Here is a 21,990-nt window from a genome sequence, read left to right as displayed (position 1 = left end):
ATAACATTGATAGAATATAATGAATTGGAGAAATGCTGCAGTGCTTTAATTACTCAAAGACCTTTAAAGACATTTTAGCACATCTATCGTGTTTTACATGCACAGATGGACACAATGAGGTTCATTTGTGGATATAAAACGTTTTATAAAACTAAATACTAATTTAGCAAAATGGACAAATTAAGAGTTAGACCATTTTGCAAAATGAGCACTTTTACATTTTACTTTTTGCTGACAATACTTATGCAGTTTACTTCAGTAAGATTTTGAATGCAGGGATTTTACTTGTAATCGAGTATTTTTTCATTGTGGTATTGATGCGTTTACTTAAGTATCTGAGTCTACTTCCTCCACCACTGAAAATCAGGTATTTTGACACATGACCATAATTTTGAAAAAAAGTAACGTTATATAGTTTTTGAAACAGAGCCATAGATGCAGGTCACTTTTTCCTCAGTGATGCATCATACTATAACATGCCAGCTTGGCCACATGGAGCAGACTTCCTGTGGTCGTTATTTTTCCACCATGACCTAAGAAAAGAAACAAAACGTCCCATTGCTGGCATCATAGAGCAGTGGTTCTAACTTTTTTCATCCCATGGTACCCTAAACTGACACAAATTAAACCATGGACCCCCATTTGATAAAAGTGTGTTCCAGGGTCCCCTATTTGAAAAGATTTTTGCGTTTAGATGTTTTATTATAGAAAGAGAGTATGCAACTCATGACCAACACAGTCATACATATTCATATTGTGATAAATACTTGAGGCTTTGGCTGGATACTAAACTCACTTTCAAGATCCATGTGGAAAAACTATTAAGCAAACTAAAAGTTAAATTATGATTTCTTCTCTTGTGTTAGTTGTAAAACAATAGTGCAATGTACAATCTTGCCTTTGCTTGATTATGGTGATATTGTATACATGCATGCCCCTCCCTTCACCTTAAAGCTTGTTCATTCTGTATATCATAGTGCACTTTGCTTTATAACAGGTGATAAATGTCTTCACTACTGCCTACTCTACGAAAAGGTGTGTTGGTCTACCTTGACAGAAGGGAGCCTCATGCTGTTTATCTACAAAGCCTTATTGGAAAAACTGTCCAGTTACCTTTGCTCATTAATTCAAACACAACACCTATGATGTCAGGTATCAGGATGTTTTGACTTTCTGTGTACCTCTTGTACACACAGATTACAAATATTTGCTGCACACAAATTGAATACGCTCCTGAAGATTTTAAAACTGGATTGTCTTAATTCATTAAAACTTTTTTAAAAGGTTGTACTTGTGCGTTCATGTTTGCACATTTCTCTTCATTTGTAATATAAGTGACTTATTTATTGTCTGATGTGTGAACTGTGTATTGTTGTAGGCCTTATGTGTAAATTTCTTACACAGGTGTCTCTTGAAAAATAGATTCATATCTAAATGAGACTACCTGTTTAAATAAAATATTAAATACATACATTCTGTCATTATGGGAAGATTAAAATTAATTATTCGTTTTTTTTCTGCTGGGGACCCCCCAAAACCCCTCAAATAGAGCTGGACCCCACTTTGAGAACCACTGTATGACTGACATGGATTTAATTTTGAAAGTTGTGACCGGAAGTCAAGCTTTTTTCTTATTATTGATTCCCATTTATTCCCGTCTAATTGTGACAGATTTATAGCTAATTTGTAACTTTATATACTCTAACTGATATTTATCAATCGCTTTGTTGTTGCCTTTTTAAAGCTGTTTGTGAGTACAGTACGCTACAGTGCTTTTACTTTGAAACGCGCTCTGTTTGCTTTGACGCATCAGCGTGGTGACGCAAGAGCCCGATTACGCGGCTTCTGATTGGCTAGCGGCGAAATTTGAAATGCAACGCGCTCAGGATGCGGACAAAGGTGCAACACAGTGGTCACTGAAAAAAAAGACAGAAAAGAACAGGAAATAGGCAGTTTGCTAAACTTTACCGAGGAGGGTTTGAACTATCCAACATTTCTCCAGAACAGAGGTAAGTAAGTGTTGTTAATTATTTTCTCAGGTGTTAATAAATAAAGTTAATAGTAGTCGTCAACGTCAGATGCAACGTAGCGCTTACCGCCTTGTTATTTTTCAACCATAAGGATTATTGACTTTGAGTGTGTGTAATGTTATTCTGCGGAGAAGCTGCAAAATACAAACTAAATAATCCGATTTTTATCAGATCAAAGTTAGGAATATTTATCAGTAATAGAGCTGCAACTAACAATTATGTTCATTATTGATTATTTTCTTGATTCATCCAATAACTAAATGGATTAGTCCAGAAAAATTGTGAAAAAAATATGGCTATCACTGTTTCCCAAAGCCAATTATGCAGCATCAAATAACTTCTTTTGTCCGGATTGTCAGTCCAGTACCTAAAAATATTAAGTTTATCATCATAGAAGACTAAAAGGAAGCAGAAAATATCCACATTTGAGAAGCTGCAATCAGAGAAATTGTATATTTGCTTCTTTTAAAAGACCTAAAATGTTAATTGTATATAATAATGATTGTGTTAAGAGATACTAGATTGTATTTCCAAAGAAATAGAGTTGTACATCCAAAAGAAATTTTGAAGCAATGGCTCAAAATTGTACAGAATATTAAAGAGCTGATATTAATATATAATTAATTTCAACCTTTGGGTACAGTTGGGAATGTTTTTAGGGATATTTTAAGATATTGTTTTCATTGGAGTTACAATACCAGTCAAAAGTTTGGACACACCCTCCCATTCACTCAATCTTTTGGCTGGTACTGTAAGTTTATACATGGCTTCCTGTTAACATTTGCCAGATGTCTCAATTTAGATACACTGAGAAGCAACAACACAATGAACTTGTAAATTATTATTATTATTAATATTATTGTTATTTCCTTTCAGGGTCGGAACCAACAGAACATCATGGAGACGGCTGTGCTAAATCTCCTGAGCTTATATGATAAGCTGAGGATGCAAGCTGATGTTCTTAACGAGAACATTGAACCCAGTGAGTAGTTTATGGTTCTTTATGTTATCTTTACTGTCCATCATTTGAAACAGGTGTGTTAAATCCCTATACAAATATCAGCCACATAACTATGTCCTTTAAATCTTTCTCAGACTTCATTCAGATGGCACAAAACTTTGATGACTGCCGTCGCAAATGGTTGACAACAGAGCATGAACTTGAGTCTTGCAAAGAGGTTCTGACCAAAGCCGAAACAGAGAGGGGATCGTTGGAGGTCAAACTGAAACATGCTCGCAATCAAGTCGACGTGGAGATCCGGCGCAGACAAAAGGCTGAGGCTGATTGTGAGAAGTTGGTATGTCGGATGCAAATATCAACCCTCGTTTGCTTACATATCGTCATATATTCTCCTCTTGTTAGTCCCATCATCTGGTTCAGGTAGTGTCTTATTTGTGCTTTTCTGTTTCTGTAATGCAGGACCGTCAAATTCAGTTGATAAGGGACCTTCTGACCACCGAGGGATCATCAAACAGCATCCAGCTGAGTGCAGAGCAGCGCTCAGCTCTGGCCTTCCTGAACACAAACTGTCAGGCAGCAACCAACCTGAATACCAGCCGAAGGTAAGAAACTCTCATACAGTCATGTATTGTAGACATGTTTCTATTTTTGAAACCAGCCTTATCAGTGCTGCATCTCATACAGTAGCTGTTGGTTGAGCCACATGGTACAATACAGACTGCAGTAGTCCTGCTGTGTGTGTGGGGGGGTTCATTTGCACGTGGGAACATCTGACACTTAGGCCTGAGATGCAATTCAAGATTGTTTTCACAAGCGAACTTTAAACTCGGGAGTATTCCCATCAGCATCCATTTAATCACTCTAAAGCTTTCAACTGCATTTCCTTGTAGATTTAAAAACCAAACATAAATTCTACATGAGGGAAACCCTGCAGACTCACTCTAAGGCACATTTTCTTCTGCTCCATACAGACTGATGACAATCGATGAGTCCGCCTCCATCCTGTCAGATATCAGCTATGATAAAACTGATGACTCACTTGTAAGTTTGTTTGAATTCAAACTTGTACTCAACAAACAGGAATTTAAAAGAGTTTCCTTTTCACTGTGATTTATTTATTTATTTATTTATTTATTTCAAATGAAACTTTGGCGTGTTTGATCTGTAACAGGATTGGGACTCCTCCACTGTGAGGACGGTGCGACTCAAGAAACGAGAAAAAAGGGTATGTTTAGTTACTCTTAGTGCACTTTTTCCTCTATCAAACATTTAATTTTGAATGTAAAACCTCATGTTCAGTGTAGGTTTAGATGTCAATGTCTTTCTGTCTGGATTTCAGCGCTCCTCCCGAAACCATATCGATGGTCCTCCGATAGCCTCCAAAAGGGTTCGATCAACAGGCAGGACTTCAGATAGGGTGAGAAATCTTTACTCCAGGCTGAATATCTTCATCACTTTGTCATGAAATCTGAAATATGTTGTTTTAAAGGAAACTAAAAGCTGATGGAACCCGTTTTAAGACTTGGCACTGACATGGTTATATGTGATATCTTTCCGACAGGGAAATGAGACTCTTCTGACAAAGACCACAGTGACTGTGCCTGTGAATGGAGGACCTATTGAGGCAGTTTCTACCATTGAGACCGTTCCCTATTGGACTCGTAGCAGGAGAAAGACGGGTGAGACTGAAAAATCTATCGAGCACTAAAAGACTAATTTTCTCTCAGCCTGTTGGAGATAATTATATAGTGCTCAAAATCAGTGTGGAAACGTTATCACTCTGTCCCAGATTAATCTGTTAATATCAGATGAAATGTAATCAAGTGCATGTGGCCGATATGAAATGATGGCATTATGATAAACTTTTAAGTCACGCTGGAGGAACTGAAAAATATGGACTCTTGACAAATTATCAGTCACAAAAATCAGTCTACCGTTACTCAATTACCCAGATATCATCAGGACCCTGTTGTGATGCAGATAAACATCTAATCACAACTTAATTAAAAGGAGATTGTGCTCATCTGCATATTCATCACAAAGAAGAAAGTTCTGACTATTTTTATGGGTTTCTTGTGTCTGAATGTACTTAAATGTGCCGCAACAGTGACTCTACTGTATATTTTCTTCATAACTGCAGAATACTCGTGGTATATAACACACAGGTGTCGTCTTTTTTTCTTTTTCTTTATCTCTCCTGTTCAGCTGCCATGGAGTGGGACTCTGAATCTGTCAGGTCTGAGGATATCTTCAAGCAGCCTGGCAACCCTGTGGGAGAGAGACAAGCTGAGCCGAGGACTCCGCAGAGCCAGGGAGGAGTCCGTCATCACGAGTTTGTCTCTAAAACTGTAAGAATGTCACTCCTCTGAGAACTGAGTGAATTAAAGAAGAAAATATCAGTTTATTTTGGATCCAGGTTTCTGGTTTCTGGTATTCTGTTTATTTTATAGCCTTATTTTTCCATTGTGCCAATAGTTGTGTTAAAGTAGGAGGCTCAGAAATAGATGATTATCGTCATGGGCATCAGCCAGAACGCATAGGAAGAAAGGCCATGAAATGTCATTCCTCCTAAAGGGTTATTTTTAGCACATCAGAGGTACTGCACTGCTGGAGGAATAAAGAAAAAACCCCACATGGTTCTTCTAGTCTGAAAGAAAAGAAATTCAATATTAAACTGACACAACAAATCAAATTACCGTCATAATGTTGTCAATTAAACTAACATGGATAAGAAGTAAACTAAAGATTAAGACAGAAACCTCTAACTAAGTCTGCCGCCTCATCTAAAGGTGAAAGACAACGAGTGAGAGGGAGTGTAGTCCTTAAATAAGGGTTGAGTGGACCAGGTGAACTTTATCAGGACAGTTAGGGGTGACGGAGGGTGAAAACACGAGAGCCAATTAGTGAGGAGGAAAGGGAAAAAAAGGAAGACAGGAAAAGAAAGTGGAATCGATAAAAGAGAAAATAGGGAATCTTTATTTCTGTTGTTTGTTTGTCCATCACCTGGTTTTTGTATCACAGTTTAATTTCTTAACTTTGGACTTATTTTGGTGACTCTGCAGTGTATTTACTACTCGAGTTATTTCCCAAAAACAAAGTTGAGTTTTTTTGTATTAGTTAAATATAAATGTGTCCACTGACCCACTATCTTGTCTTTTACAGGTCATTAAGCCTGAATCCTGCGTACCCTGCGGAAAGAGGATCAAGTTTGGCAAGATTTCTCTCAAGTGCCGTGACTGCAAGGTGGTCTCGCACCCAGAGTGTCGTGAGCGTTGCCCTCTGCCATGCATTCCCAACATGGGTGGCACACCCGTGAAAATTGGGGAGGTGTGTAACATTTTGCAGATTCATGTGTTTTTTTTTTTTCTCTCTGAATTCACTTTATCACCGTGCTGACAGTTCACTTCCATTTTGTCATTTGTTTCCAGGGCGTGCTTACGGACTACGTCCCCGACACGTCTCCCATGATCCCTCCTCTCGTGGTCCACTGTATCAGTGAGATTGATCAAAGGGGGCTGCATGAGGTGAGTTCCTGTCCTAATGTGAGACTTTAACTCTCATTTTATATCTCAGTTGTTATCTTTAATTTCTTCCCCTTAAGCTGAGACAGAGAGCTGTAACTAAGATTTAACAATTTGTTCCTGGGGGGATTAAAATAATAATTAAGCGGTGGAAGGGCTCCAAATCTATTTAATATGAGTTAACTATGCCTGCTTTGCTGTGGCGCTGTCTCCTCTCTGTCATTTATTGCATCTCACTTTCCACTTGCGCCGCTTCATGGCCCAAACCTGACAAAGACTTATTTTTTTTAGGGTGATTATTTTATTTATTTTTAAAATATTTTTGGGGGGTATTTATGCCACTATTTGAAAGGAGCTGACATAGAGGCCGAAAGATAGAACTGCAATGAATAGTTTGACATCCTGCAAAATATACTTATCTGCTTTCTTGTATAGTATGAAGCCAGAGCTTAGCGAGCCACTTCTTAGTAACTAGTGACGTCTCAAAGCTCCAAGATAAATCCAACCATGAGTAGTGAATAATTGCATTTTTCCCTATTCAGGCTGGACTGTACCGCTTGTCCGGTTCCGATCGCACAGTGAAGGAGCTGAAGGAGAAGTTCCTCCGTAGCAAAACCGTTCCCGTGCTCAGCAAGGTGGACGATATCCACGCCATCACCGGCCTCCTCAAGGACTTCCTGAGGAACCTCAAGGAGCCTCTTCTCACCTTCCGCCTCAACCGTGCCTTCATGGAAGCAGCCGGTATGTGTGTGTGTGTGTGTGTGTGTGTGTGTGTGTGACTAAATGAAATGAATGTATAGCTCTATAGCCGCTTCATATTAGAAGCTTTTAAATGACATAACAACGGAGACTTTTATTGTGAAGAATTCATAGTAAATGAAAAAGTTGTCCTGGCAGAATTAGCAGAGATTTGTCAGTGTAGGTGTTGTTGAGGAGAAACCAGTCGACAGTACAGGATGTGGAGATATTTTGAGCTCTTTGTTCAGCAGATCAGTTAGAAATAATGCAGGGAGGAATAGTGCATGCAGAGAGAGCCTCATTGATGACCATGTCGGATGATGAGCTGCGGACGCCCAGCATGACTTCAACAGGTAGACTACTTATTTCACTTTGTCGTGTTGCATAATGAAAAACACTGACAGCGTGCCAGCTCAAACACAGCCCCCCCCCCCGCCCAAAACAACGGAAAAATGCCGTAATGTTAGCGAGCAAGAGCAACTGACCAACACATGCAGCAGAACCTGTGGGCGCACAGTGCCTAGAGCAGATGACCATATAAGGAAATCTGAGTTCAGCTTTTCTCAAAAGTGCAAAAACACATAGGAAATGTAGTATTCAGAGCAGCTGATGCTTTTTGCTCATGTTTTACTTACATTTACCCTTGTTAACCTCTTTATTTGAAACATTGGTTCAATATAAACATCAGACATAGTAACTACACATATAAGGCTGAAAAACCTATTATAATGTTACTTATTTTACATTATAATAGGTTTCCTTTTTAAATAACTCCAACCTGTGTAATAGAAGAAGCTTCCCCAACAGACCCATCAAATGCAGGATTCATAAGTGCCTCTACTTTGTTTTTTGCAATTTTCTTCAGAGCAGTGTTGGAAACCTCAGGTGGGAAGTAGCCTGGAACAAAAAGAGAGAGATTGATCTTTTTTTCTTTGTTCGCCTGTTTTTAAGTATTTGTTGTTTGAGTCTGATTCATTTTTCTTTTTCCAGTTAAGAAAGCCACACAACCTCTAGGTTTTTGTCCCAGCTGACAAATTTGTTTCCTTTTGTTCTCTCTCAGAGGTTTCAGATGACGACAACAGCATCGCTCTGATGTACCAAACCATCGCTGACCTGCCGCAGCCAAACAGAGACACGCTGGCTTTCTTGATGCTCCATCTTCAGAGGTTAGCGGAGACTCTCTTCTGAGTATAATACCTAATAGAGATATGCATGTCACGACGCGGCTCATTAACGAGTACTCACTGAATTTGTAACAGAAATAGGCAAATCATCCAAACAGCGTTGGGATATGCTGATATTCACATAACTCTCTCGACCTCTTCTGAATTTTGTTGTAACATGTAGATTTAATTGTATTAAATAGTTTTAGGCAGAAGTGTTCCCCCAGCATCTCAACTGTGTCTAATTTCCTGATTTTTACAAGAGACAATTTGTTTTCAACTTGTTTTCTTGGAGAAACCGATTTTATTTCCATAACGATGAAATGATGGATATCTTTTTGTACATATACATCAAAGAGACTGAATGATCTCATCTGAATCTAATGAAATCTTTTAGAGTTGCGGAGAGTCTGGACACTAGGATGGACATCAGTAACCTGGCTCGGGTCTTTGGTCCAACTATCGTGGGTCACACAGTTCCCAACCCCGACCCCATGACCATCCTGCAGGACACCAAACGACAACCTAAGGTACATCTGAATGATTGATGGTGTATAGTTGTATGTCACGTTTCTTCAATTCTCAGACTTATCATTTACCTCAGCACAAAACGTTAAAGTCATAATTCAGGTGTCAAACATGGTTGATTTGGTGATTCCTTCACAGTGTAAGCTACAGTGTGCGGGACCTGCTAAAAATGCTTTAAATGTGAGCTGACTAACTAATGAACACACCGAGGCTGATGTCAATTAGATAAAAAATGACCAACAGTAACAACAGTAATTATATGCATCCTTTCATGTGAATCCTTGATGTGTAAGTAGGAATATGCAGGATGGATCCAGCACTAACAGGGAAAACTACCATGTAGAGAGATAATCACAGAATGTAAATGAGATGTAAATTCACCTTTTTTTTTTAAGATTTATTTTTGGGCTTTTTTGCCTTTTTTATTTAGACAGTAACATGGCAGAGAGGCCAACAGGAAATAGGGAGAGAGAAAGGGACGCTGCAGTTGCGTGACATGCGCTCTAACCAATTGACCACCAGGGTGCTCCAATTGACCCTTTACAAAAAAAAAAAAAAAAATTCCTCCAAAGTCATCACTACAAATATGAGTCTGGATGTAAGCTCTTAACATCCAGACTTAACTGGATGGCAGAGGCAAATAACCTTGAGGCTGTATTTATAGCTCTTAATGTCCTGTGATACTACTTAAAAGAAAGATATGTCATTTCCCTCGGTGCTGTGAACCTCTGTTGTCCGAAAACGATTAACCCTTACCGTGTTTTTCATATTCAAGCTTTTCTCAGTATCCCCTCTTAATTAGAACTGCACTTAAACATTTTTAGAAGTTGTGAAATATTAAAATTTTTTGGCATATTCTGGGTCACATGAAGATAAGTCATCAAATTTCTGGCTAAAAGAAAAGTTTTCTTCTCTCAAATGTAAAAAAAAAAAAAAGGGTCAGATTAGACCCTGAACAATATATAAGGGGTTAAAAACATGTCAGTGAGTCACACTGTTGCACTCGGCGACAGAGTTTCTTAGAGTTCGGGAATGTGAGTTTGTTTAGAAACGGCTCCAACGACTAATAACAGCGACCATGTTTAGCCTGCCAAGAGTGCGGCGTGGCATGTGCAGGAATGTAGCTCAGTTTCTGCTTTTTCTTATCTGATACTACACATCGCAACCTCTTTACTGCATGTTAAAGTTATTTACAATGTAGATTAACAGTCTGTGGTCGCAGTAATCAAACAAAAAAATATTTATTTAAACTGTACTGTATAATACTAAACTGTCTCTAAAGGTGGTCATCACTAAAAAGCTCATAACTGTATAATACATTGAAGAAAATTATCATAATTTTAGTAATCCCCCCCCCCCCTCTGTCTTTGCCCATGGCATCTTCATAAGCATTTTGCTACTGTGGGAAGAGGATGAGGCAACATGCTGAAATGTCCCCCATCCTTTTTTTTTTTTTTTTTTTTATAGTGCATTTCTTTCCTAATCCCTTTATGTTCAGGTTGTGGAGCGTCTGTTGGCTCTGCCTGCGGATTACTGGGGCCAATTTGTGATGGCAGAGCCCGAGCATCCGAACTTGGATCACCTGATCATCGAGAACGCAAACTGCTACGCCACCCCCGAGAGAAGTACATGCTCAATAAACTTTATCTTGTGTGTGTGTGTGGTGTGTGTTGTTCTGCAGTGCTCATACCAGTCTGTGCACATTTGAGGTCGTAATAATGATTTTGATCTGTTACAGTGAGCATGCTGGGACCCTTGACTACTCCCGAACACCAGCTCACTAAAACCCCCTCCTCCAGCTCCCTGTCTCAGCGCATGAAGTCCTCCCTGACACCCAGGTAAAAACAAACACAAGCACACACACAGTCCTCTCCTGAACTGCTCCAACTGTTTTTATATATAATCATAGTCATTATTTGACTCTGATATTTACTGAAAAGCTGTAACATTTGTAAAAATTTACAGAATAGCTGACTCCTTCACACATCTTTGGTTGTGGTTAATCTACTGTACAGTATCTCATTATCCTTCATGACTCCCCTCCTTTTTATTGACTGACTCCTAATTCCATTAAATGTCCCTTTTTTTGCAGATTTGGGAGCAAGAGCAAATCGTCCGCATCAGTCGGCATGTCTCGCCAAGGGAAATTCTTTGCATCTCCACTCCTGAAATAATCCAAAGCAGCTACACTTCATCCTTTCTTCTTCTTCTTTTTTTTTTTTTTATTAAAACCACAATAACAGACGAGCAAAGCGTTATTTTTCCCACATTTATGCATAAAACACACACCATGGTACTGCTTTGACCTTAACTACAAACAACTCCATCTTAGTCTTCCTTCATGTACTCATAATAGTTTTAATATTCCGCAGTGGTAAGAGTTGTATTTTGATAATTTTATATGTTAAAAGATCATTTTTTTGAACCAAATAATAGCTTTTCTTATCTATGGCGCACTCGTGTGTGTGTGTGTGTGTCTTTAGAGCTGATTTTTGCTTAATGTTTAACACGACGTTCTTAACAATCGAGAATGTATTTAAGCTTTTTAGAGGATTTAACGCATAGGTGAAAATATTACTGTACATGAAGTTTTCTTTGTGTTGTGATGCTTCTAAATTTAATCATTTCTCTTGTTTTTCAACTCATGTGTCACTCAGAGGTTGAAAAGCGTTTATTTTTTTTTCATGGCATTTCATTTTAGGCTGTAATTGTGAATGTTTGAGTGCTTTGTAAAAATTATGTTTTTAGTTTTGATGTTTTGTATTTGATTTGTATTTTCTATTTGATTTTGATTGTCTTTATTTCCCCTCATCCTACCAGAGATTTGTGTTGTAAATGTTTATAATCCTTTAGTTTTAAGACCTTTCACATCACGTAGATCTCTTAATTATCATCTACAAGCGTGACTCGTAAGTGGTATAGTTTGTGAAAGGGGGGGGATGAATATTCTTCATTGTCCCTTGTTGTTTTTTTACAGTATAACGTGCATTGCCAGTGACCATCAGGAACATTGTCCGGTGGTTTATGTCAGGGTTTGTAATCCCCGGCTCTTTCAGATCATTTATCTCCTTCTGTGTTTATTGCACTGTGTAATGTTTGTACTGTGGGAGGTTACTCATGAGCAGTTCTGTGCAAAAAGGCAATAACTTTGTAAAAATTAGCCAGTACAGTTACCCGTGGCATTATTACATTAACTCTTGGCACAAATTTTGTACACAAACACACACACTCTAAAGTTCATGTAACTTATAAAATACATTTCTAGCATTTACAGAAAGTGTCTGGTTTCCTTTTTGTTAAATGTTGTTTCCTAACTGTGAATCCTGAGTTGGAGGTTGGAAAAAGGATAAGAAACACGTGGTGGCAGGGTGTGGAGTTATATATTAAAAGACTAGTAGTACTCTCGGTCAATCTAGAAATGCTAAATCAAAGGCAATTACATGTGCTTTAGATTCTTGAAGATGTCTCACCTGCCATCCAAAAAGCTTTTAAAATGTTATCTCTCCTATTTAACATCTTAAATGTTCGTTCACACCTTGAGTGGTTGAGGTCACACGTGGGTCATTAGTTCACCGAGCTGCCGTGAGATTTGCCAGAATAATGAGTCATTGTGCGAATTAGTTTTTAAACTGCCTGCGAGGATCTCAAGATAGCACTGTAAATGGTGTGTCATCATGTGGAGAGATGGGTGTTACAGTTTGACACAGATGGCCTCCTTCACTCTGCCTTTAAAAAGCCTTTGACACGATTCAGCAGCTCACATGATTGAGAATCTTAACAGACGTCTTTACTAAAGACAAAAATCCCTATCTGTAAGATTTAGGGACTTAAAGGTAGCTTTTATAGTTCAATCCTGTCACTCCAGTAAAATGTATTTATTGGTCTAATACATAATGATGATTTGTGAAAACCAGTAATGATACATTTATTTAAAAGAGAACTTACACAGTGACAGCACATGTGAATTTCGACCGTAGTGTTCATAGCACTCAAAAGCCCAACTAAAATTAGATTTCATGTTTTTTCTGCTACAACAATCATCTGCTCAGTCTGCATGTCCTCATTCAACAGAAAAAAGGGAAGAAATGTACAATCTTTGGTTTAATTTTGATGCCACATTTCTGCATTCATTCAACAAAAAGTAGTTATCCATGTATGTAGATGGAAAACTTTACATTCAGCAAATCAAATCTTGCCCAAAGCATAATAACGTGGTGTCTTATCTTCAGCAGACTAGACCGTTACACTGAGCCTGATCGCATCCTGATACACAAGGAGACACAAGACTCTGAATGACCCACATTATATCTTCCCTGCTAAAGTCTCCTTATCTTACTTAAACATGAACATATGTCTTGTCCTGCACTGTAGCTTGTTGAATGAGCCTCTAGACAAACATTCACTGGCTTGATAGCTAATTAGCTGCAGCCCATTAAACAGCATGTAAATGTACGTGCAAATTTTGGTCTGACTATATTCTGGTTCCTTCACACAACACCCTGAATGTCCATGACTTGTAGTTATACTACAAATGTATGGCTCTCCTCCTGCTGGACGAAAAGGAGCATTTCTGATATTTTCTCTAAAGACCTTTTTAATAATGAAAAACTTACTACATTCAAAATCATATACATTTCAGTTGAGAGTGTATTCTGTCTTTGAGGTAATTATTGGTACATGAAAGTTTAAATATCATGACAAATGTTTAAACATCAAAATTTAGGCAATGGCCAGAGAAGAGGAGTGTTTTTGATGTAGTCCTGGAAGCCTGGGTCAGATCCCCATTTCTTCATGGCCTGCTTCTCCAGGATGGGGATGCCGCTCACGTAACGTAGCAAGAACCAAACGAAGAGAGGTGACGCCACGCTCAGGTACTGGTGACCCTGCATGACCGAGGAGGCTGAGAGCCACAGACCTGACCACTGCATGATCTCTCCCAAATAATTTGGGTGTCTGCTGTAAGCCCACAGTCCACTCTGGATGAATTTTCCCTGGAGACACAGAAGTCAATTGGGGAGTTCAGTTATTTCACTCTGATGCAGTTTGAAGAGGCAAATCATGAAGTCTGTTAACTTACTGCATTATCTGGGTCACGCTTGAAAAGCAATTTCTGCTGGTCAGCAATAGCCTCGGTGGCAAAGCCAAGGCCCCATATAGCCCAGCCGACATAGTCCCTCGTTCCCAGAGGCACATCTCGCGTCTCACTGTTAAGCATGAGGGTGGGCAGGAGGGTCATAAATACCCACACAGCTGAAAGAAATAGGAAAAAAAATGAATCATCTTCAACCAACCTTGACTTTATACTGCACACACTGAATGCAGTAAACTTACTTTTAATTCCTACAGCTCCTACTTAGAATAAATGCATATAAAAAGCTATAAACCAGACAGTGATTTACACAGGAGCCTTTAAAAGAGTTGGTCAAGGACTATGGTAATGAGAGCGAAGAAGGCGTTTACATCACTTCCAAGTACCTTGAATAGACCAATATACAAAGAAAGTCCCTGGGCTGTCTCTGACATTGTTGAACCTGCGATCATGACCGTCCTTCAAGATCCGCATGAAGAGGAATGTCCCCAGCCTGCAGGACAAAAAAACACGGTTAACAGCCGCTCACATTAACCAAGACATTATTCATTAACTTGCCTTTTAACGTTTTACATTCATTAGTTCCTCCTCTGACCTCGCCAAGGACCCGTCATGACTGAACTGACACAAAAAACTCTGTGGGTTTTAATGCAACTAGTAGATAAAGGAGGAATCCCTGCATGCCTCTGCTGGAGTTTTAGGTGTCTGTGGTGTGTGTGTGTGTGTGTGTGTGTGTGTGTGTGGGGGGGGGGGGGTTAAACTGAGAGGTCAAATACTGCCAGTTTACCTGAGTCCCCATGCTGTCACCAGCCCTGTCTGCACATTCTGGCGGACATGCTTGGCTCCTCCCCAGATCCGACTCAGGTGGGCGAGCAGTATAAATGTACCAGATCCTAAAAAAAAAAAAAACACACACACACACACAAGAGAGAGAGAGAGAGAGTGTGTGTGACAAAACCTGCAGACTCAGGGTGGTTGGGACACGGGCATGGCGGATGGCGGGTGGCTTTACTTTGTCACAGTAAGGCGTGTTCAATAAATCTTCTACCCAGGTTACTGCAGACAATTGGTTCCAAAGTTCAAGGGTAAGATAGAGCCGGGAGCACCGCAGACAGTGTCTCACCACAAGAGGACGAGTGACAGAGGAGCGTCAGTGTGATTCACTTGTGAAATTATAAAAGAAGTAAAGTCATCGATTTTGACAGGTAAGCTACGCTGGTTTGCATGCAACAAATGATTTGATCATTTACTGAATTCAGATCTAGATGCACCTAATATATCGTAAAACTACAACTTCCTTTTTTGTCGCTATTCATTGCTCAGAAGTCGCAGAAATGTTAATTAAAACTTGCTGAATGTTACGGAAAATGGTGGAAAAGTGAACAAAAATGTGAAATTTAAGAATGAATTTTGATCATATAGTAATTAGTATTTAATCGCTTTCTACTACGGTAGCTATTAATGACATGACCTATTTTTTTTTACTACTGTCAAGGTGGTTTCAATTAGAAGTGAAATTGTTTTTTAACCTTGAAAACGTGAGACTAGATAGTGACAAAGATGCATTATGATTGCCAGCATACCAGTGAAATCCCTACTGTGGTGTTGGTGTTGGTTGTTGGGGGGGAAGGGTGGTCACTTTTTGACAGGGGCCCCCAATAACCCCATTTGCCCTATAGCCTACGCCCCTGCTGTAACAAGCCCATTGAAGTTAAAGCTTTAAGCTGATTGGATGCTTATGCTGCTTGTTAATCTTGAAGGAGGAGCTTTCAGGCTGTTTCACAACAAATCGGTTTTAGATAACACAGGTTTTGTAATGATGACCCTTCACCATTTAAATAGCAGGGCAAAAAACTCATTGTTTTCTATTACCTAATGCAACCACACAGCTCACTATTAGTTTAAATGACTGAAAAAGCTTAAATATGATTCGCCTTTTATGTAGATTTGAGTTTCCACCACCACCAATTATTTGAGCTGAATAACAATCTACAAAACTAATCAACACATGGCAGCTGATAGAAATGCACAAAGGGTTTTAAATGATTTCCAGTCAAGTTTTGCCCAGTTTTTTACCTGCCAAATCGTAGAACTTCTCAGTTTTGAACGCTGCAGCCAGAGCCCATCCGGCCCATTGGATGCCGAGGTCTGTGGCTGCACATCTGGCCAGAGTGCTGCCCATGATCGCGTCCTGCAGGTCGACGAGTACCTCCGGGATCTGAAAGTTTGTCATAGGACCACTCCCCCCGACACCCACACAATCACATAAACTGTTGGGTGAAAGTCCACCGCTGCCATACTACTTACTGGGAGTGGCTTCACCTTGCAAAGGACGCTGGGTATTGTAGTAAGTTAGTGTGTAAAGAAACTCATTGAGAAGCAAGGGTGGACAAAATCACCTCCATAAATCCAAAATCCTCAATTTTTTAAAACACTTTTTATCATTGCATTTGTACATCACTTTATTCAATGTATTAGTGATAAGAAATGTGCACAAATTGCCTACTCCAATATATATTTAAAAGGGGTTTGAGTTAGGTGTCTTACTTTTTTGTTAATACATTTATTTGTTTAGGCCTACTGTTGTATTTTTATTTATTTATTTAGTATCATCATTTTATTACTTTATATTCTTTAACAGTAACCACATCATTTATATCACCATTTGAATTGATTTATGACATGCCAAGGGTAACAGATGGGGTTAAAGTACTAGACATTATTCATAATTAGGGTCCACTTTTTTCCACTGTTACTTTCATTTCATATCCCAATGCATTTCAGAAGGAAGATATTTTATTCCATCACAATCACCTAATCTATTCTAGTTAGGCTACTAGTTACTTTACAAATATAATTTTACATATAATGTAATGTTCTGAGGAAAATTTGTTTACTTGGTTAGTTTCACCAAATTCCTGGATGCCTCTGAAATCATGATTATATCATTTGATCCCATAGCGATCAACAGTTGAGCCAAGATAACCTGATACTGCTGTTTGACAGACACTGTGGTAAAGTGGGGAAAAACTATCTCTTTAACCAAATCACACACATTTACTTTATACATGATCTCCTTTTGATAACTAATTCAATAGCTAATGTAATATGTAATATGTTTTTTCCCTGAAACTGTTTGCAGCCCCCCTGCAGAGACCCGACCCCCACTTTGAAAACCTCTGATCTAATGACAAACCCAAATAGAGTCATAAAATATACATTTATTCTGTTTTATTTATTATATTTGTGCAGTAAAATACACACTATACTGTACAATAATAGTGCAATACTATGAAATATCTATAAAGAATGAATAGAAAAAAGTAGAGTTATGCAGCATATAATATAAAAGTACAATAATAGTGATATATGTGTATGTATATATGCATGTATACAGGATACAAACAGTGCACAGGTGTTAAGAGTGCATGGAGGGTGCAACATTAACCCTCCTGTTGTCCTAGAGTCAAGGAAGGAAGGGAGAAAGAAGGAAGGAAAGGAGGGAGGAAGGAAGGAAAGAAAGGGGAAAGGAAGGAAAGGAGGAAGCAAAGGAGGAAGAAGGAAGGAAAGAAGGAAGCAAAGGAGGAAGAAGGAAGGAAAGAAGGAGGGAAGGAAGGAAAGGAGGGAGGAAGGAAGGAGGGAGGGAAGGAAAGAAGGAGGGATGGAAGGAAAAAAGGAGTGAGGGGGAAGGAAGGACAGAAGGAAGGAAGAAAGGGTCTATTTGACCCAGGAGGACGATACGAGGGTTAAGGCAAAAAGTGATCTATCTATTGATGTTGATGTGCAAAAGTCACTATGGAGGCCAGATAGGCTTTAGAGTGTGGATGATTTTATTTAATATTCAGGATAAATGTGTTTATTTGTCTGAGCTGTACTTGACAATCGTGGTATAACAAGCCATTGTGTATAACAAACTCTTTTGTCTCTGTGTACCTCTGTGTGTTCATCTCAGGAATAAACACAAAGACATAAAAAATGGCAGAAAGCGCATCTCCAAAAGGCAGCTCTGGCGTCTTTGCTAAAAAAGTCCAAAGACAGCTGAGCAGAGGCAAAGAAAAGGTAATACTCTGCAAATCCTTTTTTTCTTTCTTAAATTACAGGAGAAGAAGATATTATCTCTTTATTGCTGTCACTTTGAGATATGTACTCCTTTTATTCTGTAGGTGCTGCAGAGGCTGGGGAAGAATGTGGAGTCCAAAGATGATGAATTTGAACATTTTCTCCAAAATTTCAGTGACCAGCAGGTAATCTTTCCCCGGCTTAATTAACAACATAAAGTACGGTGTCACTTCTCTGTGTGTGTGTGTGTGTGTGTGTGTGTGTGTGTGTGTGTGTGTGTGTGTGTGTGTGTGTGTGTGTGTGTATTTGTGTGTGTTTATTTGAACAGTGAATCGGCTTCAAAGATTTGGACAACTGATAAAGATTTACAGTAAACACTTTAAAAAAAATGACTTTCAGTTCAAAGCAAACACCCTTCTAATGCTGCTTTACTGTGTAGGAACACTGTGATGATTTATATACTAAGTGACTCATCATGCAAACCTCCTGTCTGTTTGCAGAGTGATGGGAACCGAATACACAAGGACCTGAGGAGCTATATTAATGCAGTGAGAGGTGAGACATCTTTTTAGCTTGTAGATGCTGCACAACTATAAACTCTAGTGTGCTTTTTGTAGGTCACATACAGACATTTCTGCTTTTTACAGACATGCGTGAAGCTTCCAGACGCCTCTCCCAGTCTTTGTTTGATGTTTATGAACCCGACTGGGCCGGAGAGGAAGACTTGGGACCCATTGTAGAGGTAAAATCTATCTAGGATGTGATCATCCAGTTTAAAATGCAGAGCAGCTGCAGCTCTTCCACTGCTCATTTTTGTTTAACAAGTATTAAAAGCTGAGAAGATTCATACATTACCAGGGGACCAAAAAAAAAAACCCCTTTCTTCTCCTTCTCTTCGTACATAATTAATGCAATATTTATGCTGTGCCTTTTAATAAGGGGGAGGACCTCCTGTGGAATGACTACGAGGTGAAGCTATTAGACCAGGCCGTACGAACCATGGAGTCTTATGTGAGCCAATTCCCAGATGTCAGGGTAAGGCGAGAGACAGTTAAGTGTGCAAGCAAACAGCATGCAGACAGACAAAAGGCCTGAGAGCAAACAGGCAAAAACCAACAAAGGCGTGCATATAGTTCACACACTCATACATACACACACACAAACACACTCTCACACAGATAATGCATCCGGATTTTCTGTCTTTTCCAATCTGCAGGAGAAAGTTGCCAAGAGGGGAAGAAAGCTGGTCGATTATGACTCTGCCCGTCACCACCTGGAGGCACTGCAGACTGCTAAGAAGAAGGATGACGTCAAGATAAACAAGGTCATTAAATACGACTTGCTTCACTATGGATTTAAACTGTCATTTGTTAAAAAAAAAATACACATGAAAAAATGAATTTCTTTCACCCTTACAGGCAGAGGAAGAGTTGAACGCTGCCAAAAGTGTTTATGAAGGCATCAACAATGAGCTAAAAGACGAGCTCCCTGTGCTCCATGAAAGGTCTGATGGGATATTTTTCTGTTACCGCATCATAAGTGTGAATATACACATTTCTCACCTCAGGTTTTTTACTGTTTTATTTTCCTTTTCTTTTCTTTTTTTAGCCGCATCGGATGTTATGTGTCAGTCTTCTCATCCGTGTCAAATTTACGAGACATCTTCTATAAGGAAATGAGCACGGTAGGTTTTGCTCTGTGTTGGCTGAGCAGCTTCATTCAGTTGGCACACATTATTCAATTTTTAAAAGTGGGTTTTTTTGTTTTGTTTTTTTTTCTTCTCCCATTTTTAGCTCAATGTCAATCTGCAAAATGTGATGAAGGAGCTGCAGGCCCAGCATCCAGACAAAGTGTTTTCTCTCAAGGAACTGCAACGGTATAAGTTTCCCTTCTCTTTTAGCTTTGGATTTAGAAGTCATTTTATCTTAATGGTTGGTAATTTAAAGACATACGTTGCCTGCAAAATGATGTCATTTACTCAAGACGGTTAAAGCTCCACTAAATTTCACACATCACAAAACACTGTATATATAAACTCCCACAGTCTCTTCTCAGCCTTCTCCCAAAGTATTGATGATAACACGGTTGATTTTTTCCAACTTTTAAAAGGCATTTAATGTCAATATTCCAAATGTTTTGCAGCTTCAAAGCTCCAATATTTACTATATAATTATTTGCTATAATTTTTCCCACTGGCAATGCCTTAGTAGTTGTACACCCTGCAGCTCTGACAAACTGTGTTCCAGTGAACCTGCTTCTATTCTGGGTTTAATTATCCCTTTTATGAGTTCATGTCTGTGTTTGGGGAATGAAGCTAAACATCCAAATCATCTCACCACTGCTTTTTATCTGATATTACATTTGCTAAATATTTCAGGTACGGCTCCCTGAAGAGACGAACTCTGTCCCCTAAGTTATTGAAAGTGGGCTTCTCAGAGTTTCACAGGAGCTTCAGTCCTTTAAGCTCCCAGAGATTTAGTTTCCGCTCCCCGGACAAAGCTCGTTCTGGCACGCTATCCAGAGAGGGAAGCACTCGTGTATCCTCCCAAAGATCCTCGACCAGGGATGCGGATGCAGAGCTGAAGCCAGAGGAAGGCAGCAGTCATGTGGATGAGGAGAAGGGCCTGAAAAATGAAGAGTCTGAGCCTCCTGCAGAGTCTGATAATGAGAGAGGTGCAGAGAAAGCCGCAGAGAGTGGCAGCAGGTTTGAACTGAAAAACTCCTCTGATTCAGGGAGTTTGGAGCTCAAGCATTCTGCAGTCGACAACGGCCCGCTGCACATTGAAGAAAGTGAGGACACTCCCAAACCAAACGGACTGGATAATGGAGAAGTTTCTGGGTGTAACTCTGACGCTCAGGAGTTGGACGTTCCTCAAAAGGTTTGTTTTTTTGTTTTTTTTAAATTGGCACACAGCTGAAATGTGGTGATGCATGATTTTATGTCATGATTCTCCTTTTTTTCTTTTTCTTTTTTTTTACATTTTGTCCTCTTTTTTGTGTCCTATCTAGAATGCTGCTGCAGAATCAAAAAACACAGTGGTTTAAACTTCTAAGGTTTGTGCATTTTTAAAACTTCTTATCTGTCACATCATATATTATTCATCTTGTTGCTCTTTGATTCTTGATTGATTTTTTTCTTTCTTTTTAAATCTGCACCTGCTCCCATGTTGTCTTGAACAGGATAGCTCAGGAGAGATTGAAGACAACAGCTGCAAAAGAGAGAGAGAGAAAAAAAATCTGTCTGCACTCAAGTTTCCAACTGTGGTGTCAGAGCTTCACTACTAAACTATGCATTGACTTGTTGCTTCTTTGTTGTTTCTTTTTAATGTATGTTTTATTAGAATTATTTGTACATACAGTATTCATTATAGGCAAATCTTAAATTTACAGTTTCATTTTAACCTTCCTTTAAAAAGGCAGGGTGGTCTTTTATAATTAGAGTACCGGTAGTTATTTTATGTGCTTGATATTATTCTACATAAATACACTAATAGGTTTACACTGTTTGAACACTTACTAACTACAGCATGGTCTTGTGTTGTGATCTCAGTTTCAAAAGGAACTGAGCTACAAATCACTCTCACGTCGTTGTTTTAAATCAGTTATTTGAGAGGATCCCCATTATATATGCCTTAAAGCACATCTTGTCTTCCAGGGGTCTACATTTTAAAATCATACATTAAACATTTACAGACAGAGAATAACATTATATTATGTATGAATGAAACTTACACAGCAAAAACAAAAACTACAAATCACAATCAGTATATGCATAACATCCTACAATCATGTTCCTATAGGAGTTTGCATATTTGCTTTTTTTAAACATTGATTTCTGTGTTAATTTAGTCAGTAACACTTAAAGGATTCCATGTTTTCATTGCTTTATATACTTAAGGGA

At 38.9% G+C, this 21,990-nt stretch overlaps 3 protein-coding genes across 3 annotated transcripts; 2 read left to right on the top strand and 1 right to left on the bottom strand.

The window, feature by feature from the left end:
- Window positions 1-1,995: 1,995 nt before the first annotated feature.
- racgap1 (Rac GTPase activating protein 1) lies at window positions 1,996-11,384 on the top strand. The gene is made up of 17 exons (XM_053317637.1): window positions 1,996-2,009; window positions 2,907-3,012; window positions 3,126-3,328; window positions 3,451-3,593; window positions 3,963-4,032; window positions 4,163-4,216; window positions 4,331-4,408; window positions 4,553-4,670; window positions 5,197-5,339; window positions 6,154-6,318; window positions 6,420-6,515; window positions 7,055-7,253; window positions 8,311-8,416; window positions 8,811-8,943; window positions 10,440-10,566; window positions 10,680-10,779; window positions 11,034-11,384. Exons 2-17 carry the CDS (start codon window positions 2,928-2,930, stop codon window positions 11,113-11,115), a joined length of 1,902 nt encoding a protein of 633 aa, XP_053173612.1. The 5' UTR covers window positions 1,996-2,009; window positions 2,907-2,927; the 3' UTR covers window positions 11,116-11,384.
- Window positions 11,385-12,896: 1,512 nt separating this feature from the next.
- Window positions 12,897-16,263, bottom strand: si:ch211-210c8.6 (uncharacterized). The gene is made up of 5 exons (XM_053318003.1): window positions 16,107-16,263; window positions 14,818-14,923; window positions 14,417-14,523; window positions 14,019-14,191; window positions 12,897-13,932 (listed from the first exon to the last, which is right to left on the bottom strand). Exons 1-5 carry the CDS (start codon window positions 16,261-16,263, stop codon window positions 13,654-13,656), a joined length of 822 nt encoding a protein of 273 aa, XP_053173978.1. The 3' UTR covers window positions 12,897-13,653.
- Window positions 14,932-21,134, top strand: bin2a (bridging integrator 2a). The gene is made up of 12 exons (XM_053318001.1): window positions 14,932-15,235; window positions 17,983-18,089; window positions 18,194-18,274; window positions 18,590-18,644; window positions 18,737-18,831; window positions 19,029-19,124; window positions 19,306-19,413; window positions 19,508-19,593; window positions 19,698-19,773; window positions 19,883-19,965; window positions 20,467-20,968; window positions 21,099-21,134. Exons 2-12 carry the CDS (start codon window positions 18,006-18,008, stop codon window positions 21,132-21,134), a joined length of 1,302 nt encoding a protein of 433 aa, XP_053173976.1. The 5' UTR covers window positions 14,932-15,235; window positions 17,983-18,005.
- Window positions 21,135-21,990: the final 856 nt, after the last annotated feature.

Source organism: Scomber japonicus, chromosome 4 (genome assembly GCF_027409825.1).
Source record: "Scomber japonicus isolate fScoJap1 chromosome 4, fScoJap1.pri, whole genome shotgun sequence".
Lineage (NCBI taxonomy): Eukaryota > Metazoa > Chordata > Actinopteri > Scombriformes > Scombridae > Scomber > Scomber japonicus.
The sequence above is the reverse complement of the archived record's forward strand: the minus strand, read 5'-3'. Positions and strand labels throughout refer to the sequence as shown.